General features: G+C 59.1%; 2 protein-coding genes across 2 annotated transcripts; both read right to left on the bottom strand.

Annotated features, from left to right (window-relative positions):
* Positions 1 to 149: 149 nt before the first annotated feature.
* Positions 150 to 5,159, bottom strand: TAGLN (transgelin). Its single transcript, XM_004452235.5, has 5 exons — positions 5,022 to 5,159; positions 1,739 to 1,930; positions 1,484 to 1,661; positions 1,064 to 1,166; positions 150 to 729 (listed from the first exon to the last, which is right to left on the bottom strand). The coding sequence occupies exons 2-5, from the start codon at positions 1,916 to 1,918 to the stop codon at positions 585 to 587; spliced, it is 606 nt and encodes a 201-aa protein (XP_004452292.1). The 5' UTR covers positions 1,919 to 1,930; positions 5,022 to 5,159; the 3' UTR covers positions 150 to 584.
* Positions 5,160 to 6,708: 1,549 nt separating this feature from the next.
* On the bottom strand, positions 6,709 to 22,116 carry SIDT2 (SID1 transmembrane family member 2). The gene is given in 32 exon segments (XM_058289209.2): positions 6,709 to 8,038; positions 8,135 to 8,248; positions 9,365 to 9,475; positions 10,114 to 10,219; positions 10,503 to 10,549; positions 10,731 to 10,807; positions 11,040 to 11,148; positions 11,417 to 11,554; positions 12,039 to 12,062; positions 12,064 to 12,156; positions 12,640 to 12,735; positions 12,737 to 12,764; positions 12,870 to 12,913; positions 12,915 to 12,944; positions 13,414 to 13,467; positions 13,469 to 13,481; positions 13,580 to 13,611; positions 13,613 to 13,654; positions 13,821 to 13,942; positions 14,696 to 14,758; positions 14,936 to 15,007; positions 15,202 to 15,273; positions 16,007 to 16,059; positions 16,347 to 16,440; positions 17,306 to 17,371; positions 17,571 to 17,670; positions 18,291 to 18,374; positions 18,484 to 18,585; positions 18,967 to 19,012; positions 19,103 to 19,267; positions 19,553 to 19,674; positions 21,475 to 22,116. Coding segments are annotated over 32 exon segments (2,565 nt in total). The 5' UTR covers positions 21,658 to 22,116; the 3' UTR covers positions 6,709 to 7,975.
* Between the last annotated feature and the right edge of the window lie 5,755 nt (positions 22,117 to 27,871).

Below are 27,871 nucleotides of genomic sequence, written 5' to 3'. Positions count from 1 at the left end.
GGTTCCTCTGAAAGACTTTCACCCTCCTGGGGTCCCGGAAGGCCAGGGTCCTTCCTTGAGAGGACGGCAGCCGGGGACATGCAGGAACCCCGGGTGCCTGCTCGACTGCAACAAGTGACTAGTGCAAATCAGACGCTGCCAGCCGTGCCTGAGAAAAGATGGATGTATATTTTTTTCATTTTTAAATTTCAACCCCAAAAATTTTCCAGCAAAAAAATGGGGGGAGGTCGGGCTGGGTCTCCTTCAGTGGACAGTTGCTGCCAAGGACAGTGGACATGCCCATACCCAGGCTTCCCCAAGCCCAGTTCCCCCCTGCTTAGCCCAGGATGGGGAGGGATGGTAGACGTGGGTGGCGGGAGCTTGGGAGGGCACAGGGAGTGTGGGTAAGTGCTCTGGGGGAAGAAGTCGGGCTGCCGCTGAGAGTGGGGGAGAGCTGCCCATGTGCAGTCACCTTTACTCAGTGACGGAGCCTCAAAGCTTGGCCAAGGCTGAAGGAGCTCCAGGGGTGGGGTGAGGCCGGCTAGGCGGGATGGCTGCGGCCAATGCGCTGGGGAGGGGCAGGGCTCCAGGCGGCCCTCCACCCTCTAACTGATGATCTGCCGAGGTCGTCCGTAGCCTGTCATGCCGGCCTGGGTGGCTCCTCTGTTGCTGCCCATCTGCAGGCCAATGACATGCTTCCCCTCCTGCAGCTGGCTGTCCGTGAACTCCCTCTTATGCTCCTGGGCTTTCCTACGAGAGGAGGAACCAGGATAAAGATTTGCCAGGATTTGGTGTTTTCCGCCTGTTTTCTGAGTTCTCTATTATTCCTATCCCAATCCCTTCCCTTCCAGTTTCACTTCTCTCTTTTCCCCAGTTGAGTGTGCCCAGAGGCTAGCGAGACGGGACTAGCTGAACACAGTGGAGGGGCCAAGGAGTAGCAGGGGCCCACTTTCCACCCCTCCTGCCCTTCACTCCTGGTTATCTGCTCCTCCAGACCATCCCCACAAACTGGTTAGCCCCAGGGCCTCCCATCCCCACGCAGAGGTCCAAGCCTAGAGGGTAGGAGGCCCTGGAGGCCACCTACTTCATAAACCAGTTGGGGTCTCCGCGGTACTGCCCATCATTCTTGGTCACTGCCAGGCTGCCCAAAGCCATCAGGGTCCTCTGCACTGCTGCCAAGTCTTTGCCTGTGAGAAGCAAGAGGCGGGAAGAGGGGTCGAACTTAAAACTGCGGAAACAAGACTGCAAGCCAGGGCCTGCCCCCACCTCTCTCAGGAAGTGGCCAGAGTAGGGGCAAGAGTTCTCCCAGAATCCAAGGCGCCTCCACCAGCTCCTGTAGGATGCCCTCGTGAGTGGGCCTGGTGGTCTCTCGGCATCTCCATTCCTCTTCTGCACAGATTAAGAGCCCCCTCACGTCAACTGTCATCTTCCCCTCTCCCTGCCTCGGCCTCCTGTCCTCTGCCTGTGCCCCCTGCCCCCAAGCCAGCCCCTCTCCTCTCTGTACCTTCAAAGAGGTCAACAGTCTGGAACATGTCAGTCCTGGTGACGCCATAGTTCTCGGCTGCCTTCAGGAACTGAGCCACCTGCTCCATCTGCTTGAAGACCATGGAGGGGGGGTTCTCGGGCACCTTCACTGGCTTGGAGCCGTCAGGATACAGGCTGTTCACCAGCTTGCTCAGAATCTGCCAGACACAGGGTACAGCTTGGCACTCAGCTCGGGGTGCCTGTCCCCAGGGCGCTTTCCCAGGGTGCTACTCACCACGCCGTTCTTCAGCCAGACCTGGAAGCCCAGGCGCCCGCGGTCGGGGCGACCCACGTCAGCGCCACACTGCACTATGATCCACTCCACCAGCCGTTCCTCCAGCTCCTCGTCGTACTTCTTCTCAATCTTGGATTGCACCTCACGGCTCATGCCGTAGGCAGGACCTTTGTTGGCCATGATGGATGAAAGCTAGGGCAGGACACAGCAGAGAAGGGAGGGGTGAGGGGCCGGGAACGGCTGACAGGCCCTCCAGCCGTGTGGGTGCCCGGCTCTCCTAGGCATCCCCTTGCTTTTTTTTTTTCCTCTCCCCTTCTCCCGCCTCCCCCCCCCCCCCACAGTTGTCTGCTCTCTGTGTCCATTCGCTGTGTGTTCTTCTGTGACTGCTTCTATCCTTATCAGTGGTACCGGTACCGGAATCTGTGTTTCTTTTTGTTGCATTATCTTGCTGCATCAGCTCTCTGTGGGTGGGGCACCATTCCTGGGCAGGCTGCACTTTTTTCACACCGGGTAGCTCTCCTTATGGGACACGCTCCTTGCATGTCGGGCTCCCCTGCGTGGCACGGGGCTCCCCTACACGGGGGACACCCCTGTGTGGCACGGCACTCCTTGCGCCCATCAGCGCTGCTCAAGGGCCAGCTCCACACGGGTCAAGGAGGCCCGGGGTTTGAACCACGGACATCCCATGTGGTAGGCAGATGCCCTATCCATTGGAGCAAGTCTGTTTCCCCGCCTTGCTTCCTGATTTTGTATACACAGCACTGGCTATCAAGGCCAGGCTCAGCGCAGAGGTTTTTTTTAAGATTTATTTATTTCTACTCCCTTCCCCTATTGTTTGTTCTTGCTGTCTGCTCCCTGTATCTGTTCGTTGTCTCCTTGCTTTGTCTGTTCATCTTTTAGGAGGCACTAGAAGCCAAATCTGGGACCTCCCATGTGGGAGGGAGGCACCCAATTGGTTGAGCCACCTCCACTCCCTGCTTGCTGTATCTCTCATTGTGTTTACTCTTTTGACTCCTCGTTGCATCAGCTGGCATGCCAGCCTGCCGCATCAGCTTGCTCGTCTTGCTCATCTTCTTTAGGAGGCACTGGGAATCAAACCTGGGACCTCTCATGTGGTAAGTGGGTATCCAACTTCTTGAGCCACATCTGCTTCCCATTCGGTAATTTTTTTTAAGGAGGTACCAGGGATTGAACCTGGGACCTTGTGTGTGGGAGGCAGGTGCTCAACCACCAAGCTACATCTGCTCCTGATCAGTAAACTTTTTCTGTAAAGGACCAGTCAATAGTTGAGGCTTTGCAGACCATATGGTTTCTGCCCTTCTGCCTTTGTAGCATGAAAGTAGCTATAGGCAATAGCAAATGAGCATGGCTTTGTCACAAAACTTTATTTACAAAAACAGGTGGCAGGCTGGTTTTGGCTTATAGGCCTGACCCTTGGGCCATAGTTTGCTAATCTCTGGTCTAGCACATTCTTTCTTTGCTAAGATTGGGCACGGAGGCACTGGAGAGGCCTTCCCCAGGAAGCCACATTGTCTCCCAAAATAAAGCCAGCAGGTGTCTGTGTTGAGGGAGGTGTGAGGCAGTTTTACTGCCTCTGCCTGCAGGCACAAAATTACCTTCAACTCTCACTTCTCCCCCCACTTTATCCGCTAACCTCCAAAGCTTGCAGCTGAAGAGGCTCAAACTTACCATCCCTGGGAAGGTCTAGGAAGCCACCAAAACTCAAGAGCTCTTGGCACAGAAGCTGCACTTCCTCAGGGGAGCCAAGCTGAGAGCGAGAAGCCACCACCCACCCCCCACCCACACTGACTTTCCCTCCTGCCCTCCAGCTCAAGCCAGCTTAGCAGCTTGAGTAACCAAGCAGGCAGAGTCCTCCAGGGGTAGCCAAGAGCCAAGACTCAGCCAGAGCCAGGCAAGCCCCTGTCCGTCCAGACCAGCAGCAGCTACTGCCCGGAGTGCCTGGGGCTGGCTCTGCCAGGGCTGGGATTCCAGAAGGGGCAGGGTGGGCGGCAGGCTGCGGCTGCGAGGAACCTCATCTGGCCACACGAGGCCCCCTCGGGTGGCATAGTCCTGCCAGGGTCTGTCTGCAGAGCCGCAGTAGGAGGTACCAAAGAAGACCAAGTCCACCTGCTGGGCTCGGAGGGGTCTGAGGCTGGGGAGGGAGCCAAGGGCCCAGGACGGAGGCAGTCAGCAGGCCTCCCCAGCTCCCCCTCGGGGCAGGCAAGCCCCTCTCCCCACCCCACCGCTGCCCTTTCCCCGCTTTAGGCTCAAGTTCCCTTTCCCTCAGGTGGGGATAATGAGGTGGCCTGAGGCTCTTCTCTGACCCCAGTGATCCAGGGTGGGAAGTCGTTCAGTGGAAAAAAAACAAAGTCCTCCTGCAAAGAGGCAGGGGCGCCTCCTACCAGCAGAAGCCCAGAAAAACTAGCGGGACCAGGGGTCTGCCCAGGACAGCTGCCCCCCAAGATAACGTGCAGCCAGTTGGAGGCAGCACATCTAGATGTGTGAGCTGGCATGAGGGGTGGGCCTCTCCAACTGCAGGGACACAGGACAGCCCTCCCCCAGAAGTCTGCGCCCATCCTCACTGCCGCCCTTGAAGAGGAACCACCCGGAGGGAACCGAGGAGACCCTTAGGAAAGCGCCCAGCCCTGAGCCCCCCCCCCCCCCATTGCTCCAGAGCTCCTCCTTGGCGGTAGCCCCCACCCTGCTACCCTCTGCCTCTTGCGGGGGAAACCTCAGGGGTAACGTTGGCTCCCTCGCCTGCCCCTGCACGCTGCCTCCCCAGCCTGCTCCAGAATACAAGATAGTTGGGGTCCTTCACGCTGCCTCACCGGCTCCCCCAGGCCTGGGGCCCCACGGGTGTGACCCTGCTATCCAGGTCAGTGTGCTCACATCTCCCTGGACATCCTTCCAGTTGACACAGAGAGCAGCACCTTGAGTCTAACAACATGTCCAGCGGGGGTGACTGGGGCTGAAAGTGGGGACACCCCAGCTTCCAGGGGTTGGCCATCAAGTCCTCTGCACCAGCCACATCGTCCAGGGCATTCCAATGAGTCAGAGAGATGCAGGACTTTAGCAGTGCCACCCCTCCCGCGAGCTAGGGCCATCCCGGTCTGGAGTTGAGAAGCCAGAAAACTGTCCTTGCCATCCTCCATCCTCAGGTCCCTGGTGGGGACCTGGGGGGCCCCAGGGAGCTCTGCCTGGGGGGCACCCAGAGCTCGGGGGGGAACCCACTGCCTGGCCAGCCCAGCCCACCCTCCCTCCCAACCGTGGACGAGGCACTTACGGGGCTTCCTCGGGCTCGGCAGAGAGAGGTGGCTGTGTCTGGGTGGGAGCGATGGGATGGGACGCTGGCTGGGTGCGGGGTTTAAAGGGCCGGGACCCCGGTGATGTCAGCCTCCCCCGCTGGCTCGCCCCTCGGCCCCCTCCTGGCCGGAGGAAATGGGCCCCCCTCCCCGCCCCCAGCCCTCCCAGTGACTCCACTCAGGCTCCATATTTGGGGAAAGACACCAAGATGGAGCAGTCTGCCCGGGGGCTGCCGAGACATTCCCTGCGTGCCTGGGAGACGAGCGGGCGGGCGGGGCTCACTCCCGGCGGCGGGAAAAGCCTTTTAAGGGCAGGACGGCGAAGGCCGGCCCCGCTGCTCGGGCTTGGGGCCGCTCCTTCCTCGCTAGTCCCTGCCCCCGAGATGGAGGGGAGCAGGGATTCAGGAGTCGGGGCAGGGGAGGCTTTAGGCTCTGCTGGGAGGTGGGCGCTAACCTTGACGGAGGACCTACTACGTGCCGCTCTGCAAATGCAGCTCGACCGTGACGGCGTCATCACTGTCCCATTCTACAGATGAGCAAGCTGAGGCTGTCTTACCCAGGGCCGCCCGGGCAGTCACGAGTGGCATAACCGGGGCGTCCTCGAGAGCCCTTGCGGGGGCGGGTTGCGGGCGGACCCTGTCCTCGCCCCGTCCTCTCAGCGGGGGCAGGTCGTGAGCCCTGTGGGTTAGTCAGGGCTAGGATCTGGGGCCTCACAGCCGCTGAGCGAACCCTCCGCTCCTCAGGTGTCCGCCCCGGCCCCATCCCGGGAGCAGTAAGTCGCAGGGTCCCCAGGGCTGGGACAGGCGGCTCAGGGGCCGCAGCATCCCTGCCTCAGGACCAGACCCCTCCCCCAATCCCGGAAGAGACTGGCCCTCCTGACTCCAGGCCCAGCGTCCCAGGGAGGGACAGAAAGAGGCTAAGAAGGATGGAGACTTCCTGCTCTGGCACTCGCCATCCAGGGGCGGCCTGGCAGGGAGGACCCAACGCTGCCCACCCGCCCACACCCCGCAGCGCCCGCGCCCGGCCTGGCGGCGCAGCCCGCGCCCAGGAGCTCCGCCCACCCGCCTGCCTCCGCCTCCCGCCCCAGCCCGGGCTCGGCGGCACACGGGGCTACAGCGCCGCCCAGCGGTGCCAGCGTGGAACTGCAGGAGGGGGGCTGGGGCTCGGCGAAAGGGCCGCCCACCTCGCCAGGTTCTGGATACTTCATTAGAGTCCTTGACCTCCGAACCATGCCCTCCTTAGCCTGCTGGAAACTAAATCAACCTTCCAGGGTCATCTCAAACCTCCCTCCTCTCGGAGCTTGTCCGTGGTCTATGCACCCAACCATCTTGCATCCCCGGAGCCCCACCTACTCCCCACCCACCAGCCCAGCTTGGCCCACGTGCTCACGGGGCCTGCAGCCTACCTAGCTGGGATGGCCCACGCTGGGCACCAGACAGGCGGACTGCGATGGAGAGAAGCCGTTGCCATTTGGCAGGAGGGGGGGACTTCAGAGGTGAGCTGCCTGGAGCAGTTTTGCCAGCACAGTGCCTGGCACGGAGACGTCCCCTGGTAAATGATTCCTGAACTAGCGCTGTTACTCAAAGGAAAGAAAGGTGGGCATCAAGAAACTGCAGTTCCCAAGGTGACCCTGGCTTGAAAAAAGTGGGTGCAAACAAGGGGCCCAAGAACGATGTCTGGTTGTTTCTTTAATCGAGTGCAGACTCATTCATAGAAAACAGAACGCAACCACAGCATGGAAACACAGAATGGAGTTCTGAAAAAAGATCCATCCAGACCCACCTCCCCTGCCCAGCCTGAGGGAGAGCCAGAAAACACGTGGGTGCATAAAATACATTCCCATCCCAGGCAGAGGCCTGCCCTGCACCTCCCGGATTCTTGGCATCTGGGTCAGACCTGGTGGGGTGAAGGAGAGTCAAGGGCCGGGCAGCCAGGGGTCCTGGGCTGGGGGCACCTCAGTGTAAACTCTAAGGTTTCTCTGGGTGGATGGAGGAGTGTACCTGGACACGGAAGTTGGCTGAAGACTGGATGGAAACAGTGAGCTAGGAATGAGGATGCAAGGGGGAGTAAGCGTGTCCCTTCCTTCTCCCCTTTCCCAAGGTAGGCACTGGGGACACACAGCTGGGGAGGGGACGGGTGGGCTGGGCCCTTTGGTTCCTCCCTTCTTTGCCCCTGGACATTATTGTGCATTGTCAATGGCACTGAAGGACCCCCAGCTGGGGCTTGGCAGGACGGAGGGCTTGGCAAGAAGGGAAGGAGCGAGCAGCTTTTCCCTCTAACTCTGGAGCCAGCCTCAGTCTGGGGCCTGACGGGAGGGCAAAGGGGCCTCTGAATGCAGCCCCTAAGATCAGAGGGCAGTTCTGAAACGTGGGCTGCACCTCACTCCTAAAGAGCCAGCCCCCGAGGAGCAGATGGGAGAGGGGCCCCTTGCAGGCCTTAGCACCAAAAGCCTGGCTCCGGCTGGCCAGCCCCCCACTCACCCCGCCTTCCGTCCCGGCTGACCTGAGTGGGCAGTGACGGCAGCCGGGCAGCGAGCCGGGCCCCGCTCTAGGGCCTGGCGCGTGGGAGCAAGAAGGGCTGGGGGTCCCGGCTGAGGGGGAGGGCAAGGGCAGGCAGAACACAAGGTGTGGAGTAGGGAGGGTAACGCCATCCCTCTTTCCTCTTGCAGAGGGACAGACAGACAGGGACCCGGGAAGGGTCCCAGCCCGGGGAGGAAAACAGCAATGTGGCCAGTGTCTGGGGTTCCAGGAGGGCAGCCGCGAGCCTCAAGGCCACCGCATGACCATCCAGGCCAGGCCCGGTGGACCGCGCCGCTCTGCCCCTTCCGGCGCTGGGTGGCAGGGCTGTGACGCACACCCCCAGCTCTGGGAGGCCCGGGGGCCGGCGAGGCGGGGGTCCTCGGGTCCCGTGCCGTGCAGGAGGGGCCCGGCTCTGGCTAGAAGACGTAGATCTTGTCCCGCTGCACCGTGTCCAGGTCGTCGTCCAGCGTCAGCAGCACCTGGAGGAGGGGGCCCGCTGCGTCAGGCGCGGGGCGAGGGGTCACCCCGCCTTCTGCTCCAACCTCCCCGACGTGGGCTGGAAGAGGCCCCCGTACCAGGAAGGACCCAAACATGGCGATGGAGGAGAGGAAGTGCCAGATGTCGTGGTCGTCGAAGAAGTCGAGGAGGATGCAGTCCCGGTTGTGCTCCCGTGACTCCGCGGGGGTTTTCTGTGGGGGGGTAGGGGGGGGTGGCTGCCTGGTGACCAGCTCTGGCAAGGCCACGGGCCGGACCCACCTCCCGGCTCACCCAAGCCGCTCTCTGTCCTCCGCCCCAGGCAGGAAGGCACCCAGCCCTCGCCCTCATCGCCCGCGTGCTTGCAGAGCCCCCGAGGACGCTGGCTTCTGCCCTTGCCCTTTCCGTCCCTTTCCCTTCAGTCATTCCCTTTATCTACACTCTAAGGAGGGCGACCGTGACCACCCTTAGACGCCTTCAGCTCAGAGACGCTGGGAGGTCCCGGAAGCTCTGAACTGGGCTCCCTGCCTTGACCTCTGCTCTGCTCAGTGCTGCAGGGCTCCTCCCAAGCACCACTGCCCGGTCACATCCACCCCTGCTCAGGGCCCACAGGCGCCATGACCTGTGGAGTCAAGAGCTCCCTGCTCTGCCGGAAACTTCTACCCACAGGCACTTCCTGAACACCTGCCCTGTGCCTGGGGCTCTCCAGTCAGTGCTTCCACGGACCCCCAAATCGGCCTTGGCTGATTTTTGAGTGACTTGTTGAGTGACGGCACCTTTTGTCCACAGGGCCCTTCCCCATTACCCAGGGCCTTTCTGGCCAAGAGCAAGGCCCACCTCCTATAGGAAGCCTTCCTGGACTTCGTAACTCAGAGCCCTCTCTGTCCTCGGCCCTCCTGAATGCTCCTCCCGCCCTGGTACCTGCACCCTCTGTGCGGACATTTCATCGGTGATACTGTGAACAGCAAGGCGTGAACCACCAGTCCCTCTTCCTTGAACTAGACTGAAATCGCCTCGAAGGCAGCGGTCATGCCAGACTTAATTCTGAGCCCAGAACTGAAGGCTGAGCCGTGGGAGGTGCCCCGTGGGGCAGGAGAGAGCCTGCCATCTTCTGTGCCCCTCGCTGGCTGTGGGACCTTGGGCAGGTCCCCCGGCCCCAGCGCCGCCGCTGTCTGCGAAGCAAGCAGGGTCCTCGGAGGCCAGCACTGAATGAGGAAGCAGCTGTGGACGTGCTGGCCCCGGCGGCGCTCACAAGACGTTTACAGAGAGAACTCGCTGCTCGCGGCGCCTCCCCGCCCGCCCCCGCCCCTGGCGACAGGGGCCCGGCTCACCTGCCAGGTGCTGAGGCCCTGGAAGAAGAAGAAGAGCGCGAAGCCCCAGACCACGGAGGTGCAGATGATGCAGAGCAGGGGGATGAGCTTGATCCTTTCCCCGCTGCGGAGCTGGGGGGCGAGGGGCGAGCGGCCGCATCAGAGCCAGGCCCCCCCCCACCCCGCTGCAACCCTTCCTGGCCTTCAGCGCCCTCCCAGGCCTTCAGGACCGCTCTTTCAGGAAGCCTTCCGGGATTCACACTGTCACATCGTGTAGCCACACGGTGCCACGTGTCCCCAGGCCAGCAGCCCGGCGTCCTCGCCGCCGGGGCGTCCTCCGGCCGGGCCTCCGCACGCGCAGGCCAAATGCACTGGCTGGGGACACTCCCTCCCCAGGGGGCTCCACCCGCGTTGGGTGGCATGAGGGTTGCTTGGGAAGGCCTTAGAGGCCCACGCCCGTCCAGAGCCGGGAGTTCTACGTCCCCTTAACTCCTCCTGCGCTTAACCAGGCCCGAACCATCCTCTGCCTGAAAGGCCACCAGTTTCATGGGACTTTCTCAGTACAAGGAAGAGGCTCAGGAAATGGCTTTGAAGATGGAGTACAGGCAAGAGGTTTGGGCCTCTCCTCTCCTCAAAGCCCACTGGGAAAGAGACGGGCAGAAGACACACCAAAAAACCCTCCCTCCCTCTCAGGGCTGTCCAGGCAGGCCGGGCCCACCTCCCTCCCCAAAAGCCAGGGCCGCTGGCAGGGGAGGCCGTTCCCCGCTCACCTTCATGATGATGTAGAAGGCGAAGTAGAGCAGCAGGTTGCAGATGCCAATGGCCAGCAAATAGGAGGCGAAATCGTTGGGGCGCACGATGAGCCCGTAGGCGGCCCTGCAAGGCGGGAGGAGGGCTGGCGAGGCGGGGAAGGGCCTGCGGCGGGGAATGGGCTCGCCCTCGCCCCTGCCCCCACCGTGTTTTCTTATCACGTGGGACTGGGTTGAGAGACCCGCAGCAGATTCTAGAACCCCAGGTGCCAACGCTTGTCTCCTCGGCTCGCCTTGCCCTGTCGGGCCTGAAGCTCGGGAGCTGGCCGCGGCGCCCCGGGCTAGCGGCTGGCTAAGGCCCCCGCCGTCCGCCCGGCCCGCCTACTACCGCGGACGGCAGCCACACTCACAGCGACCAGTTGATGAGGTTGCCCATAACCAGCAGCACCATGCGGTCCTGGGGGGCAGAGAGACACGGGGACTGAGGGAAGGGCCGAGAGACGGGGAGGGAAGCAGAGGGAGGCCGGAGTCCACTGGCCCCCACCCCTGCCCTGGGCGCTGGCCGCACCTCCCCTGCACCGCCCCGCTCTGCACTGGAGGGCAGGTGGGGAGGAAGGGGCCGGGGGCCGGGCAGGTACCACGTAGAGGGGCCCGCTGCACTGCCGGATGCAGTCTGTGTAGAGCACGTGGAGGATGCGGCGGAAGATCCCCGAGTCTGCAAGAGAAGGACGGGTGGTGCTGGGCAGCGCTGGGCGGCTCGGCCTTCCTCCCAGAGCCCGGGCCTGTGCCAGCCGCGAGGCGCCAGGGCCTTCAGAGGCCCGGCAAGGCCCAGGGAATCCCTCCAGGGCCCCCATGAGAGGGCAGACCCCGACGTCTCTGGCCCGGGTCCCCAAGGCCACCAGCCCCTCCCGCCACGGGCCTGCCGGGCGCCTCGCTGCTGCCCTCACCCAGCTTCCAGCGGCCCATGTAGTAGAGCTGCGTGCTGAGGAGCAGCGTGGCGATGATGTGAATGACGGAGAAGACGATCCAGAACGCTGTGTTCCCTTTGCCAAAGACCTGCCGGGAGGCGCCGAGGGGAGGGTCGGGCGGTGCCTTTGCGCAGGAGGCCAGGGCGGCTGCGCAGTCAGTCAGGCTGGGAATCTCCGAGGGGCCCTGGGCAGGCCCTCTGGGGAGAGGGTTGGGGAGCCTCTTGGGGAGCCTCCTACAGGAGGGCGAGGGGGTTGCACATGCGGCGGGGGGTGGGGGGGAGCGCGGGGCTGAGCAGAGGGGGTGTCCCGTGGGAGAGCAGAGGGGCCGGCGGGCTCGGGGCGGCGCGGGCCCTCACCACGCCCAGCACGGAGAAGAAGATGACGATGGCCAAGCAGGCGTAGGCGCTGTAGGCGCTGGCGTTGATGTCCGGGTGCCGCTTCTGGTAGAGCTTCAGCATGCAGAGCCCGGCGATCATGTACATGAACGAGGTGTCTAGGGTGGGGACGCCCGCCAAGCCTCACCAGGAGCTCCCACCCACAGGCGGAGCGGGGTGGGGCAGGGGGTTCCCGACACCTCGCCCCGGTCAAGGAGCGTCTTGGTGGCACGTTGGCGCCTGAACTCCAGTCCCTCCCCCTGAGACTAGCGGCAAGCCTTCCAGGCCACCCCACGGGCTGCCACCCAGCCTGGCGCCAAGGGCAGCCTGGGAGGACACCTGAGTATCGCAGGCTGGGAGCACCCCAAGGTCAGGGCCATCTCTCAAGCGCGTCCTTTCCCAGTGCCCACACGCTGCCTGGCGCACGGCAAACGCTCGACGGAGGAAGCAAACTGCACCCAGGGAAGTCCGCACAGGCACCCCCACCACGGCGTTTCCCACGGGGCTGGAGCTCGGCCGCCAGCTGGAGGACTGGGGGTGGCGCAGGGTGTGGGCAGGCCCCTGCTCCAGGTTCCGACGGAGAAGAGGGAGGCTTCACTCACCCAAACTGGAAGTTGGTGTAGTTGGGGGCAGACGTGGTAACAGGCGCTGAGCAGCCCCTCCATCATCAGGGCTGTGCCCATGGCATAGAACAGGCCAAAGTGCTTGGGGATTCCACACTCCTGTGGTGGAGACGGTACGGGAAGGCTGGGAGGGGGTGAGAGGCCCAGCCAGAGGAAGGAAGGAAGGGACCCAAAACAGGGCACCCCCATGAGAGGAGGAGAGGGAAAAGGGATGGGAGGTGGATGGAGGGGGTGTGTAAGCAGGGAGGGCAGGTGGGCAGGACAGAGAGGGCAGTGAGGTCAGGAGAGAGCAGGGGGGTAGGGCAGGGAGAGGCAGGAGGGGGAGGGGAAGGGAGGGAGAGAGCAGGGGGAGGGGAGGGGAGGGCAGAAGGGTGAGGGCAGTGAGGGCAGGGGAGGGCAGGAGAGGGAGGGGAGGGAGGGGGACGGGAGGTGGGTGGGGGGCAGTGAGGACAGGGGAGTGAGGGCGGGGGGGAGGGGAGGGGCAGGGGAGGGCAGGGAGGGTGAAGGGCAGGGGGAGGGCGGGGAGGGTGAAGGGCAGCCAAGAGGGCTTGCAAGCGCACAGCAGGGGAGGGGCGGCCGCACCAGGGCGTGCAGGTCGTTGCGCAGCAGGGCCCGGTTGTGGTTGATCTCCCGCTGCAGGATGATCAGCAGGAAGAGCAGCCCCAGCAGGATGTAGCCCCAGGTTGCTGAGGATGTTGTTGAAGGCGCTACGAGGGGCGACACCACGGGGCACGCGGCCTCAGTCTCCCGCCCCACACCCCCGGGCCCAGCCCGGTTTCGCTGGGGGCAGGGGCCTCCGACCGCATCTGCACCTGAGGTTGCCCAGCGGGTGGGCGCAGAGGAAGTTGTAGTAGCAAGATGTCCTGGTTCCCGGTGACGTTCACCACCTGCAGCGGGGGCCGGGGGGGGGGGGGGGTGAGCAGGGCTGGGGGCAATGAAAGCACCGCGGCCCCCGGCCTGGGCAGCGGGCACAGGGCCCAGCCCCCGCCACGCCTCCAGGGCCCGCCCACCTGCCCGCGACAGGCAGGGTCGCCACGGCCAGCCCCCACGCGCCCCTTCTGCAGAGTGTGGGGCCTTTAAAAAGGGCAGTCGCCAGCCCCTCCCCGCAGGGCGCTGAACTGCCTGGCTGGGACCCGAGCTCCTCGGCCGCAAAGCACAGAGAACAGGGAAGGGAAAGCAGCACGCAGCAGGGCCCGGCACTGCTGCCCCGGAAACCCCCCGAGCCGGGCTCTGGGTGCTGGGGCGGTGCAGTGGTTTGGCCCCGGGCATCCAGCTACGCCAAGCCCAGGCTCGCTGGGCGGCCCTGCCCTCTGCAGGGGGTCTGTGAGGCCCGGGGGAGCTGCGCTGGCCTCTCACCGTCTGGTAGGTGATGACCAGCTGCACCACGGGGAGGGCGTAGAAGACGGCGATTGGTGGCGATGTTCCTGAGGGCAGGAGGGCGGGGGGTGAGGCTGGGGGGTGGGGGGGGACCCCCGAGAGGGCCGCCGCGCCAGCCCCAGGGGTCCCGGGCCGGCCCGCTCACCAGAAGTAGATCTGGTACTTCTTCCTCAGAACCCCGTTTGTCCTTGCGGGCCAGGTCCGCCACGTAGAGGTATTGCTGGGGAGAGCGGGGGGTGAGCCCTCGGCCCAGGCCTCTGGGACAGCCCCTCCCTCGCCCAGGCCACCACCCACAGGGCGGGCAGGGGTCTAGGCCGGCCGGGGGAGGGGCCGGGGTCCCGCCGCAGCGGCTTCCCCAGGGTGCCGCCCCGCAGGGGGTGTCAGACCTTGGTGCGGATGACGTTCTTGTCGGAATCGATGTCGGTCAGCGTGTCGTAGTCGTCCTCCTCCACGGAGCTCATGGAGTCCAGTCGTGGCCGAGTTGCCCAGCCGGGTCCAGGGAGCGAGTCTGGGCAGGGCGGGAAGGCAGGGGCTGCACCACCGGGCGTGGGCCCCTGGTCTGTCCCCACCCGTTGTCAAAATTACCAGGCAGAGGGGAAGCGGCAGGTGGTGGCCGGGCCTCGGAGCGGGGCTGGAGGCGGGCTCAGCCCTTGGGAGAAGACGCCACGCGCTCCCGAGGCCCGGGGGTCGGCGAGCAAGGGTGGCCTCTGCCAGGAGGCCAGGGCACAGGGCCTCTCCTCTCCAGCTCTGCTCCAGTGCCCGCTCCCCTCCCTGAGCAGACCCCAGGCCCCCACCCAAGCCCCAGGGCTGAATTCGGGCAATTCCTGCTGACTGGGTGTCCAGCCCGTGGGTTCCAAGACGCTGCTTTGCCCCCGCTGGCTTAAAGACCCACTGGGTCCTGGGGCGAGGGCGAGAGCCTCTAGGAAGAGCGCCCTCTCCTTTAGCCTGTTCCTTCTACTACTCTCAAAGCTTCTCCTTGTGACCTTGTCTGGCCCAGAGGCCACATCACGACACCCTACGCACGAGCACTACCCCCGGCAGGCCGGGGGGTGAGGGCGACAGGCAGAGGCGGCGGCACTGGCCAGAGCAGCGGGGATGCTAGCCCATCGCCGCCAGGGGCCAGGGCCAGCAGTGGGTGGCAGGAGGTGGGGAAGCCATGCGCAGAGCGTCCTTCCGGCCCCCAGGGTGGACCGGCTCGCGTCCACCGCCCCTGGCAAGGAGCTGATTGGCAGAGCACCCCCGCCCCCCTCCCCACATCTACCCATGGCAATGCACAGCTGCCGCATCTGGCCAGCGGGGAGGCGCCGCTTGAACTGGTCGTGCCCTTCAAAGGAAAGGGAGAGGTTACCGGGGAGCTGGGGCCAAGGAGGGGAGGACGAGGAAGGATAGAGAGACAGGGAGACGAGCAGGCCCCTCCCTGCTTCCAGCGTCTGGCAGAAGAGGCGGCCCCCCCACCACGCTCTTCACCCGGCCAGCACTGGGTGCTGCCGGGTCCGCTCACCCTGGTAGCTGTAGGAGAGCTCCCCGGGGCCTGTGGCATCAACCAAACCGTCAGTGGATCCGGAACAGTTCTCTGAGGGGAAGGGAAGTGGTCAGGGGGGTGGGAGAGGCCTCAGGGAAGGGGAGGCCAAGCCCACTCCCCGGGGGCTCCGAGCAGCAGCAGAGGACCTGGGCACCAGGGGTCGTCGCCTCACAGAGCGCAGCCTGAGGCGCCTAGCTGGTGGGGGGGGGGGGGCGTGCAACACGAGCTTGAGTTTCAGCACATACCGAAGGAGCCATAGTTGTAGCCCTCGTAAGGGGAGCCGTCAAGGAAGGGGTCGGCCAGCACCCGAGGGTGACCTGGAACGAGATGTCAAGGCTCCCTTAGCCCTGGAAGCAGAGAGTGGACCTAGCGCCAGGGAGGAAAGAGAAGCAAGCACCCAAGGAAGAGAGACGAGGGGCCGCCATGCCAGGAGCGAAGAGTGAGCATCTGCGCTGGCAAACGAGCCTTGCCGCCACCACCGGTCCCAGCCTCCCACGGACTTCCCCAGTGGGAAGACTTGCGACCCTCTGGCCTCTCTAAGAGAGGCCAAGGTCAAGGAACTGTGCAGCTGAGGGGCCAGCAGCAAGGACAGCCAGCCTCCGGCCTGCCCGGGTCCCAGCCGAGCACCCTTTACTTCCCCCGCCCGCCCCAACCCACACTCCAGCTCCTCTGTCCACAGCACCTGGAGCTTACCAAGGAGAGAGGCTGAGAGAAGGTCCCAAGCAGGAGGGAGGATAGAAAGAGAGGGACGGGAGAAAGGGAGAGAGAATGAAAGGTCAATAACTCCAGACACTGCCAACGGCTTCTCCTGAGACGGACAGACAGCATCGCCAGACAGAGAAGTCGAGGCCCAGCGTTCGAGGTGTCCCAGGAGGGATGGACGGGCACGAGGTCCCAGCACATTTCCACCCACGACTTTTACTGCCAATGTGAACATCCCAGAAGCCCCCGGCCCTTCCTTTTCCAACCCCTGAGGGAAACAGCCACCACTCTCTCCCCCAAAATACAATACAAAGCCCTGCCGCCCTCTCCCCTGCCCCCTGCAAGTACCACTTTCTGGGCAGGCTCGGTCCAAGGCCACCAGCAGGGTCTTCCTCTTTTGCCTGCAGGGATGGACTCCAGAGGCGACGCCGGCAGGGCAGGACAGGGGCCCGCCAGGCCGGGCTGGCCTTCCCCCACCCATGCCCATCCCCCCATCCGTGATCCCACGGTGCCTCCCAGGCTGGGAGCAGTATGGGGGGAGAGGAGAGGGCCAAGGCCCAAGGACCCTGGCGCCCGGCCCAGTGGACGGCGTGGCAGGTCACGCTGGGCCACCACGGGTCCTGCCAGGCCTCTCCACAGCAGGCCTTGACCCACCCGCCCCCCGGAGAGAGGAGGCCCCACCCACTACCTCCAGTTCTCCCAGCAGGCCAGGAGGATGGTCAGCAGGTAGAAGGAGAGAAAGATGCCCAGGCAGAAGAGCATGCCACCAACGTAGGCCTCGGCTGTGGGGATGGGAGCCAGGAGGGGAGGAGGTCGGTACCTTCTGAGACGTCCGTGCTGGCACACAAGGCGCTCTGTGGCCCGGATTCTCTCCCCACTGCTCCTCTCAGATGCCATGGCCCAGCCAGCGTCAACAACTCGGAACTCCCCAACGCTCCAAACTCTGCTCTTTCCTCTCTTTGCTCAGGGTGCAGCTTCTGCTAGAACGTTCTTTTACTTCTCAACGCCGCCCCCTTCCAAGCACAGTTCAGGGACTGTGGCTCCAGGAAGCTCTCTCTGCCCTCCGTGCTGCCAGGGTGGCCTGCCCTTCCCTGCGCGGCTCTCGGCTCCTCCCGTTATCTGTCTACCTCTTGAGGCCCGGGCCCAGGCAAGGCCCCTGCACACAGAGATGCTGAAGAAACAGGCCGCAGGGAAGAGGCGGCTTCTATCCCCTTCCCTCGTACCCCTTCTTTGGACTTCTGCGGTCCAGTTTATGAAGAGCCCCATTCACTCCTTCAGCAAATACTGACTGAGCACTGACGAAGGGCCTAGCACTTTACTCTTAATTTTGTTGCTTAACCTCACAATTTAGCGAGATTAATGGGACAGATTTTATTTCTCCCCATTATTTAACCCAATGGAAGCTGATTACATGGCTAATAAGTGGCAGAGAAAGAACTAGAACTGAGGGCTTCGATCTCCACCACGGGCTCCTGCACCACCTGGCCCTGCTCATCTTGAAGGCTGCCAAGTCCACTTTCCTTTCCTGCCCCTCAGCCCGCTTGAGCAGGTGCCCGTCACCCTTCCCGTTCAGAGAACATCCTACACCCCGGATCTGGAAGGAAGAGCCAGGGGCCTGTCCATCCCCACTCAGCCACCCACACTCACACGTGACTGCTTTCGATACCAGCACTGACAAGGTTTTCTGGCGGTGCCCTTGATCAACCGGTTCATCTGGAAGTAAAATGTCAAATTGGCCAAGAAGTGCTTTCCTGGAGCTTGGCTAGAAGTTAGTGGAACCAGGCCTGGGCGAGTCTGGGGCCGAGAACCCTTATCCCATCAGGTCCGGCAACTAGCCAGGGGGGCCCTTCTGCCTCCCAGGTGGCGATCGAGCCCTGCCCGTCCCTAGTCAGGCCCAGGGCACAAAATATACCTTCCACGAAAGGGTAGAAGGGCAAGGCGCCCCCGCAGGCCTGGTCCTCCGTCTTCACCACCACCACCACGTAGAAGCTGTTGCTTGGGAAGTCTTTGCGCTGCAGGATGACGCCGATCGGGTGACCGTCGTCAAAAAGCAGCGGCGGCATAACCACCCTTTCCTGAATGCTCAACTTCGGGCTGGACATCATGTGAAACCCCTTACTTATCTCATTTTACTTGACCCTAAAAAAGGATCTTTATGAGATAAAGCTCATCTCTGTTGATGATCATCTCTGTTGGAGAGGCTCAGGGAAGGCAGCAGGGTCACACGGCCAGCTGCGGTCCGGTCAGGATCACACCTAGTCCATCATCATTATGGCACAACCAGATGTTTTGAGGCCAGCACATGCCTTCACCCTCCCTGTCCCCAGAACTGGTTTCAAGCTTCGCCGAGGGGCCCTGGGGTCACCTTTCATCTCCTTGCTATCATCACAATGAAAGAAGAAGCAATGACAGCCAGAAAGGACACTCTTCTCTTTCCGGTACCCAAGGGCGACTGGGATTATAGGTCAGCTCTCACAGATTTCAGGGGGCCCAGAGTCCCAGGGACTGGAGGGCCAAGACCCAGCCTTGTGCATAGGGTAGGAAGGACACAGAGGACAGGGAGCCAGGGTTTGGCAAGTTACCCAGCTGATGACCCAGCCACATCTCCCAAAGGGCCCTGGGCAGTGCCCACCTGGACGGTGATGGCTGCCTTCTTGGTCATAGTCTGGTACATGCCGATGAAGGCCACATTGTTGTCCAGGTCGTAGACGGGGCACTACCGAAGGAAGAGGGAAGAGGCAGGTGGACAGGGACTGGGCTCCTGCCTCCCTGCTTTAGCAGCCCTGCTACCAGCTGGTGGAGAGTACAAGGGGCAGGCGGCTTACCAGGACATCCTGGATGGAGATGACCGAGCAGGGGAAAGCCGTGCTGGAAGTCACCTTGACGATCACCGAGTCTACTCCCTCGGGGAACTCGTACTTGAAGTACTGAGGGCGCAAGGAGGCAGCGAGAGCCCCATCTCACGAGGATGCTCCCTTTGCCCCTCCAGAAGGGAACGGTCTCCCATTATGCGAGGACCCAGAATCCTCTGTGTGTTGGACATGGAGGCTCTCTAGGAAGAAGGGCCCTTGACGAGAGGCAGCCCCATTTTCCCTGAGAGGCAGAGGAGGAGTGACTGCGGCCAGACCCCGTGTCTCACACTGCCTGTCCCTTACCACCTTGGGCCAGAGCTCCTGTTTCCAGAGAGACCCTCCTCGGGAAGTTCAGCCAACACAAAACTCCCAGCCAAGACCACAGGCTACCCCCACTGCCGTGCACACATCCTCGCTCTCCATGGCTTCTCTTGAGGGGTGGTTGGGAGATTGTACCTGGGGCTGAGCTGCTGTGGTATTGAAGCTAAACTGCTCCCCAGTCCTGTAAGGCAAAGAAGAGCACCCTATGGTCACACCCACAGCCAGGGGAGGGGGGGCGGCCCCAGGGGTCTCCTCATTCTCCCCTGCAGACCTGAGCACAAAGTCATCCATTCGGTTGACCCGGAGCTGGTAGGTGGTGTTGACCGGTGACAGGGTGGACACATCCACATAGAAGAACTGGACCTCAGATTCATTCTTGGTGGGGGGCTGACACAGCGTGCGTTCCACCTTTTGGTAGAGGTACTTGCGCTGATACCTGTGGCCCGAAGCAGAGTTAGGACATGACTACGAGCCTAGCCGGCTTGCCACCCCAGGGGCGTCAGACTCCTGATCCTCCAGTCTGGTCTCCACCCCCCGCCCCCCACCCCTGACCAGCTCCGGGCTGGCTGACTTGGCCCTCGTGCCGCTGACCGACCTCCTGGTTCAAGGAAATGGGGAGGAGACGCGGGGGGGCTCCTGGGTGGTCTAAGGCACTGGGTGAAGCTCTAGGCAAGGCCGGGCCTAAGCCGTCCCCCCTCCTTGACCGCCAGGTCCTACTCACAGCCCTCGCAGGATGAGGGGCACCTGGAAAGACACCACGGCCTCCTTCTGGCGGACGACGAACAGCAGAGGGGCCCCCTTCTGCTTGTTCAGGACATTCACGGACACGCGCACGCCCTCTGTCTGCAGAAGGACGTGGAAAGGGCCCTCAGGCCAGCCCAAGGTGACCCGTCATACCTCTGCCACCCTGGACGCGTGGCTCCAGAGACTGTGAGCCTGCCTTCCCTCGTCCTTCCCTGCCCCGTAGGGCGGGGAACCCTCTGTGCTCCCTCTTCTGCCAGGAGTGAGGCGAGGCTCACGGAAGAGGCCCGCTCCTGGGGGCAGGTGCCTGCGGTATAGACCCAGGACTGCAGGGTCTAATTCCTCAATGGGAAATGCCACGGAGACTTTCAGGGTTTCCAGAACGCCCCATGTGCACACACACAGACACACATACACACACACACACACACACACACTGCATGGACACACGAGGGCAAGAAGTGCTTCTCAACCTTCCTTGTGAGCCAGGAAACTAGCAGGAAGTGCCAATTCAACTACTACCCTGGGGGCCGGAGCCTGGAAGGGGGTGGAGGGTTGGGTGGAAAGCCCGGAAAGCCAAGTTGTATTTCTAGCTCTGACCAATGGATAGAGCTATGGAGAAGTCACTTCATATCTCTGAGCTTCAATATCCTCCTCTATAAAAAGCCAATGCTGGGCAAGCAGATGTGGCTCAACCAGTTGGGCACCCGCCTACCACACAGGAGATCCCAGGTTCAGGTTCCTAAAGAAGACAAGCAGTCGCCTGCACCCACCAGGCGCAACAAGAGCTAGACACCGCACCCTGCAGCAATGAGCAGTTGCCTAACCATGCAGGTGTCACAAAGCCAGCAGATGCCACAGCCCATGAGGAGCCGATGTGGCTCAGGTCCCTGGGCATTCACCTCCCACGTGAGAGGTCTGGGTTCAGTTCCCAGTGCCTCCCAGAAAAGGCACACAGACAAGTCTGGGGGAGGAGTGGGAGATAAATTAAAATAAAGTAAAAAATAAATCTTTTTTAAAAAACCCTCAATCCTGGGAATGCTTGTTATTGGGCTGCTGGAACCCAAGCCCTGGAGGGGTAGGGGCTACAGCTCTGAGGGTGACCCCAGATATGGGGGAAAAGGAATAAAGAACTCCAAGTAGATGGCTGAAAAGGAGCAGGAGGACATCAAATTTCAGAGAACCATTTGCTGAAGGCGACCACGGCTAACCCTAAACCTCCCTATCCTGAAAACAAAAACCAGATTCTCCATTCTCAACTCCACTGCCTCCCACTAAAACCAAGCATGGAGCAGGACAGGAGACCACACAGCCAGATGGCACGAGGTCCCCAACTCTCAGCTCTGCCTGGGGTCTAGACTTCCCAGACCTGCTTATGCCCATGCTCAACTCAGAGCCTCACTGCTTGGGGAAGAAATGAAAAAGAAATCAGGGTGCGGTGGACTCCCCACAGACCTCCTTTATGCCACCCTGAGCTTCCGAGGCAGCTGCTGAGGCTGGGAGGTCCTGGGAGGCTGGGCTGGAACTTGCCTGAGTCTGGGCCTGTCTTATCCCTCGGGGTTTTCTGGGCCAAGCCCAGTAGCCAGCCTGCTTTTTCTCTCACACCCAGATCGCACTGATCTGCTTCAGATTTTGGGTGTCTGGGGAGTGAGCTGGCAGGTCGGCAGCTGGGGATGGGGGATAGGGAAATGAGAGGAGTGGCGGAGAAGAGGAGTGGAAGAGAAGACCCGGCTTGGAGACAACTTCAGAAACTGTCCTGCCGGAGCTTCAAGACCCAGCGATGGCTAAGGAAGAGGGGAGACTGGCCAAGAGGGTCCAGTGCGGTTCCGACCCCGGGACCCCGGCGGGTGGCTCGTTCCTGGGGCCCGGCCCTGGCCGCTCGCCCCCAGCCCCGGCCCTCACCCGGTTGCGGGTCACCGTGTGGTTGAAAGTGTAGATGTTGACCAGCTCGCTGTTCACCTCGTCCACGTAGGTGCGCTCAAACTCGGCGTCCTTCTGCGAGACGTTCTTGGGCCCCAGAACCCCCAGATGGCTCTCGACCGAGGCCACCAGGAGCAGCAGGAAGGGCGAGCCCAGCGCGAACATGGCCCCGGCAGGGCGGCGGCGATGCGCGGCGGGACACCTCCGGCGCGGGTGGCGGCTCCGGCCGCGGCTTCCAGCATCTCACCCGGACCAGAACTTTAACCCCGGCCTGAGATTGGGAAAGTCCCCTCCCTGCAGCCGCCGCGGCGCTTCCACGGGCCCGGCGGGGAGGGGGCGGCGGGACGGAGGACGGGGGGCGGGCTACGGACCCCGAGAGGGGACCCCGGAAGGCGAGGGGGCGCGCCCGGGGTGACACCCTCCTGCCCCCGCCCGGGCCGGGAGAGTGCGGGGCGCCCGGTGGCCGGGAGCCCGGACACGCCGGGAAGGGGACGGTAGGGAGGGAGGGGCAGGCGGCGGGGCCGGCGGGAGAGGCACGGAGAGCCCGAGAGCGAGGGGCGTGATCGGCGGCAGCCCCCGGCCGCCGTGCGGGGCGCCGGGCTTCCCGAGGCGCGGGCCCTTTAAGGGCGGCCGGACGCGGCGGCCCCGCCGCTCGGAACTCCGGCGAGTGAGCAGCGCCGCCGCCTGGTAAACAGCGGAGCGGCCGGCCCGCCCGCTGACGTCAGGGGAAACCGACACGGATTTAAAGGGCTAGGTCCCGAGTGTGGCGTTAAAGGGGCCGCAGACGTCCAGCTGGAGGAGCTAGTCGGGGATGCCTTCTCCAACTCCTTCCTCGCTACCGTCTCTTTCGTTTTCGTGCCCGTCTCTGGGAGCTCAGATTGGAACAGATGGATGTTTCTAGGAAGAATCTCCAACTGTTTGGCTCTTGTTGACAAATTCTCTTTGCGCAAGCATAGGGATACCCCCACCCTTCCGCCATTACGGGGAACATTATCCTCGGTCCGTTTTTATTCCTGGGCTCTGGAGAAATGAAGAACCAAAGGAATTAGGAAACAGGTCGATCATCCTGCCGCTGAGGGGAAGCTAGGGTAGGACAGCAGAGGGAACCCGCGGGCGTTCTTACCTCCCACCGCAGCGACCACACAACTTCGGAACCCCCTTCCTAGCTTGGGGGGCTGTTTATCCCCGCTTTGAAATATAGTCACCTTGGGTATAAATTGATCAAAACTTTCCTGTAGAATATTTTGGCACTGTGTTTCGAGAAGCTTAAAGAACTTTATAGCCTTTGATTCAATTTCACTTCTGGGACTATCCCAAAAATATTGATAAAAATTTGTGGGCAGCTTTGCTTATTACTGCGACATTATAACGCATAAAGGAAACAACTTGAATGTTCATAATAAGGGAGTGGTTAAATACACTATTACCATGAAGCCATTGAAAATGATCCTTAAGACTTTAAAGGATATATAAATGCAGAAGTCATGCTATGACACCATATAAATAGTATGTCTTTCAAATACATAGACATGCAAAAAAAAAGTTGAAAGAAACTGCATTAAAAATTTAGCAGTGATTATCTCTGATTTACAGATGATTTAAATAACATCTGTCAATGTATCATTTCCTCTAATTCCAAAAGTGTTGAAAAGTACCAAAAAAAATCACTGGATTGTGGGTGGTTTTTAAAAATTTGTACACTTTTAAAAAAAATTTACAAATTTTCACAATTACATGTACTCTTTTTAATGAGACAAATTTACTATTAGATATGTTTAAAAGGAAAGAGCTGTAGAGGCTGGTGGTGCAGTGGCCATGTCGAATGACCCCAGGCTGGGGCTCCAGGGAAAAGCATTCCAAATTTGGCTCTGGGCTTTGGGGCAAACAGTGATCTGAGGCCTGTTTAAAATGCATACCCAGGGCCCTGCTTCATACTTACTGAACCAGTCTCTGGAGGTGGAATCCAAGAACCTGCATTTTAACAAGCATGGCAGGAACTTGTGATCCCTAATAAAGTTTGAGAACCACTGTTCAAGGGCCAAAGGACTGAGATCCATCATTATTCCTGTTTGTTCCATTTCTCTGGAAGTATCTTGGGAAGGATCTATCCAAGCCAATGCAAAGGGGATCTCCTCCCTTTTGCAAGGTTCCAAGGGCTTACCCTTTGAATCCTCAGTACCCTGGGAGTTCAGACAGGGTAGGAGGGCAGCTACCCCAGATTTTCTTGCTGTTCAGAGTTCTGTAGAACCTTCTGCAACCCTTCTGCCCCACCCCCAGGGTGGAGCCAGCACAACCCAGTTATGAATGGGCCTTTTCTGAGGCCTGACAGCCCTGGGAGGAGAAAAGGCCTTTTTGTTGGCTGTAGAAGTCAGTATTTTGAAAGGAGGGCAGTGCTGGTTCCCAAAGTCAGAGACTTGGGAGTGACCTGTCAAGGCCTCCAGGGCAGCAGCAGTCTCTCAACCTTGCTATACCAAAAGCCCAAGCCCAAGCCTAACCCTGAAAGGGGAGGTTGGGGTCACAAGCTAAGGTGACTTCCTTCTATGGCTCTAAGGGACATCCTTACTGAGCCTGTGTGCTGAATGGGCCAAGGAAATGGGACCAATCCCTGGGCAGCTGACAAGTTTCCCCGCCTTCCAAGGATCCAGCTCCATTTTAAATCACAGGTGATATGCAAGGCGAGAAGACAAGGCAAAAGTTTTGTTCAGCTGGATCAGGGCTTTTTTTTTTCAGGTGTATTGTTAAAACAACCTTAAGACAGTACCAAGTCAAGAGCAGGATACTTTAAGAATCATAGTAAATGGATTAGCTGAGCCCCATCACGGAATTTAGGAACCTGGGGGGCAGGAGTGGCTGTGCCTGTGGCAGAATCCAATCAGACTTTAGAATTAAGTAGTGACTTTAATCCAGGAAAAAAGCTTGTAAAATGAATCCCTTCTAAACTTGAAATTCCGTTTTCATCTTGACCATAAAAAAGGGCTCAGTGGAGGTCAAATACCATGTTTCTGGACATAGGCAGCCCCAGGTCCCATGTCCTGGTCAGGGGCAGCAAGGGTACAGCACTGGTTTCCATCCTGCAAGTTTTGCTCTTCCCAGAGTCGCTCTTGTGACTGATTCTCTCTCTTACAATAAGCATCCATTTGGAAATTAGGTAAAGATATAGTATTTACCATCCTAGGAATAAGGTCTCAAAACCTTCCACATGGCTTCCTGGTATTATGGAAAACGCAAGGATTTTGAGGTCAAAGTTCTACAGAAGGTCTACCATTTACATCCTTGCACTCTGTGCCTTAGGCAAATTACTTAAACCTTTTTAGCCTGTGCGGAGTCAAGTCTCATCTCCAAAGTTCTCCTAAATACTGCACTGGAGCTGTGTGTGGCTGCGTCCATTATCCTAAGCTATTGTGTCTAAGAGCAGGAAAGCGAGACAGGGGAGGCTAGTTCTGACCAAGGGGAAGTACTTTCTGCCAGAGATGGATCAGTTTCCAGTTCCTAAACTGGGCTTTCGCCATGCAGACTGGCAATACATTCAGGGCCTGCATTTGCTTCCATCTGGCCATGTGATGGAAACAACATCAGAGCTTTCCAGGAAATGAGGCTGGTCATCAGATTGCTGAAAACCAGCAGATAAATAATTAATAGACTCAAATCTGTGCCTCCAAAGATCACCGATAAAAATGAGCCAGCAGCTGTCCTTGAATTTCAAGAAAGCTTGGGCTCCAACTAAGAAATCAGAAGATGCAACTAAAGCAGCTTTTATTCTCTGGCTGTTATCTAAGATCACAAGCAGCTCCCCAGACCTGATTCCAAGTTGTTTTCAAGTATGGAAAGATTCCCCTCTCCTTACACTTTGGCTTCAATACAAGCCATATCATATATCTTCCTGTTACTGAATTTGTCCTCAGAGCCTTCACGAAGGTGATTTTCTCATCACAATACTATTCTTTCTCTGGTCTAGCCTTTTCTTCCACCTTTCCTTGCCCTATAAAAATATTCTTTAATTCCACCTAGTTCTGATAAAACAATAACTCCAGAAAATGTCTCAGAAATATCTGTATGAGCTTTTGTTCTCAAGTGTGTTTTGTTTGCCCTTATTTTAAACTAGCAGGAATAATGTCGCTGTTTCTCATAAGCAGCAGCCTAAGTTTCCTTGAAAGAACGGGGACTTGAAGTTAAAAGATTTGTGTTCCATACAGGTAGTCTTTCCATTTACCTGAAGGCTTCAAAGATTTTCATCGTGGGAAATACGCAGCTCTTACCATCTGAAAGACTGCTGGACAGATTGTTTTTGTTTTTTGCAGACAGCTGGATGGATTAACCAGCCTTTGAATTATTTTAATAAATTTCTGTAAAACCCGCCCTCCCCCCAAAAATTGTGTTCCAGTTTCAAATGTTACTGACTAGATGACAAACCACTTAATTTCCTATTCTTTCCTTCTTTCTGTTACTCATTCATATCTGCAGTGCCTCGTTTGTACCAGTCACTAAAGTAGATGCTGGGAACACAGACACTTAAACATAATTCCTGTCTTTAAGGAATTCATAATCTAGTAATGGAAACAGAAAGATAAACACATGATAAAAGGTGATAAATGCAATGATGTTATGCGAACTCAGCCGTGAGAGACCTAACCTTGACTAGAGTTGGAAATTGGGGAAATCAGAAAATACTCCAGGACGTGTCCCTGAGGGGTCTTTAAAAGATGAATAGGAGCTATCCCAGCAAAGGGGCGGGAACATATTCCAAACAGGGGCTCCCAACTCAGGCAAAGTTCAACATTACTGGCATGAAAGTTCAAGGTAAGGTGTGGGAAGATAGGAGTTGAGGGACCAGGTGATGGAGAACCTTGGGTCTTTTATTTAATAGCTTGGACTTGATCTTTCAGGTCAGTGGTTATCAACAAATGCACTGCAATACACTAATGTGTCATGAATTCTTCACAAGTGTGCTGTCAAATAAACTGAGCCAGTTCAAGTTAATGTAAGTGAAAGGCATAGCCTAAAATATGGCCAGTCAAAGAAAGACCATGTGTTTAGCAAAATATTTAAGGCCTTTACTTCTGGCTGTAAGACCATATGGGCAGGTTAAGATTTCACCCCGCCACGGCTGGAGAAATAGGGATGGACCCTCTTGCTGGTTTTGTCCAGTTTTTCCCAAGTACACATGCTAGTGAAGGTTCTTTCCTTCTACTACACCACTGTCCCTGTCACTTGTCCTAGGCTACTGAAGAGTCCCACACGAGGTAGTTTAGATACAGGCAAGCAAAGCCTCAGGGCCTAGGCTGCTTTCACTGTTGCTGTGTGATCAAAGGGGATCCTGCAGGCAGCTCTCAAAGGAAACACCTCTCGTGAGATGTGTGGGAAGGAAGTTGGTGCTGTTAGATATGGCAAGGTACAACTGGAGGAAAGACCTGTGTAGTAGCTCCAAATTCTATCACCCCACAGGAGTAAGCAATTTTAATCGAGGAGCTTCACTGTGAGGATAAAGTGAATGATACAAAAACCAGAGGAACTTTTAGTTGCTGGATCTTCACACTGGAACATTGGTTAGCTGTAATGGTTGCTGGTGTGGGTCTGGAGTTAGTCATCAGGAGAGGCCCCGATGGGCCAGCTGAGGACCTGAACCTTGTTCCAAAGAGAAAAATACTCAGAGGATAAACAAGTATTACGCTCATGCCCAAGTGCCCTGTTCTGTACTCTAGTCACACTGTGTTGGGTGAGGCTGATGACTTTCATCCAGCTTAGATGATAACCTATCTGCAAAACTGTCCCAGCCCTAGGTATGAGTGGGCTTCAAGGACAGTGGTAGTGCTTTCTGAAGGCCTCACTCAGAGACAACATCACTTGCAACTGAGTGCTCCCACCTCTATGAAGATCCTGAGTATGGAAGCTGGCAACTCCTATTTTAGTTCTTTCTGCCACGTATTTCACTGTACTTACACTGTCCTGTTTCTTTTACACAGTAAATCTTGTTTGTATCTTCCTATCAATTTAAACTTATTACTGACATGTTATTACAGTGGTCAGTCTTTGAATGCCTTCAGGTATACCAACAAAAAGTCTTGCTCCAGAGGAACAGATGTAGCTCACTGATTGAGTGCCTACTTCCCATGTACCAGGTCCTGGGTTCAATCCCTGGTACCGCCTTAAAAAAAAAAAAAAAAAAAGTCTTGCTCCATAGACACAATACATTTTAATTATTTTAATTCTACCAGGGGTTTTAAGATGGCCAGATAATGCACTTTAAATAGATTGTAATAATTCCTGTGGCCCCATGGCAAATGGAACTGAAAAGGACTATAATGGCTGCAGAAGGCCTGAAGAAAGCTGTTGCCTTGGTCCAGGTGGATAGTCACTTCCTTCCCATAACCTCAACTCAACT

This window comes from Dasypus novemcinctus, chromosome 27 (assembly GCF_030445035.2).
Source record: "Dasypus novemcinctus isolate mDasNov1 chromosome 27, mDasNov1.1.hap2, whole genome shotgun sequence".
Lineage (NCBI taxonomy): Eukaryota > Metazoa > Chordata > Mammalia > Cingulata > Dasypodidae > Dasypus > Dasypus novemcinctus.
Note: the sequence above shows the minus strand (reverse complement) of the source record. Positions and strands in the feature narration are given on the sequence as shown.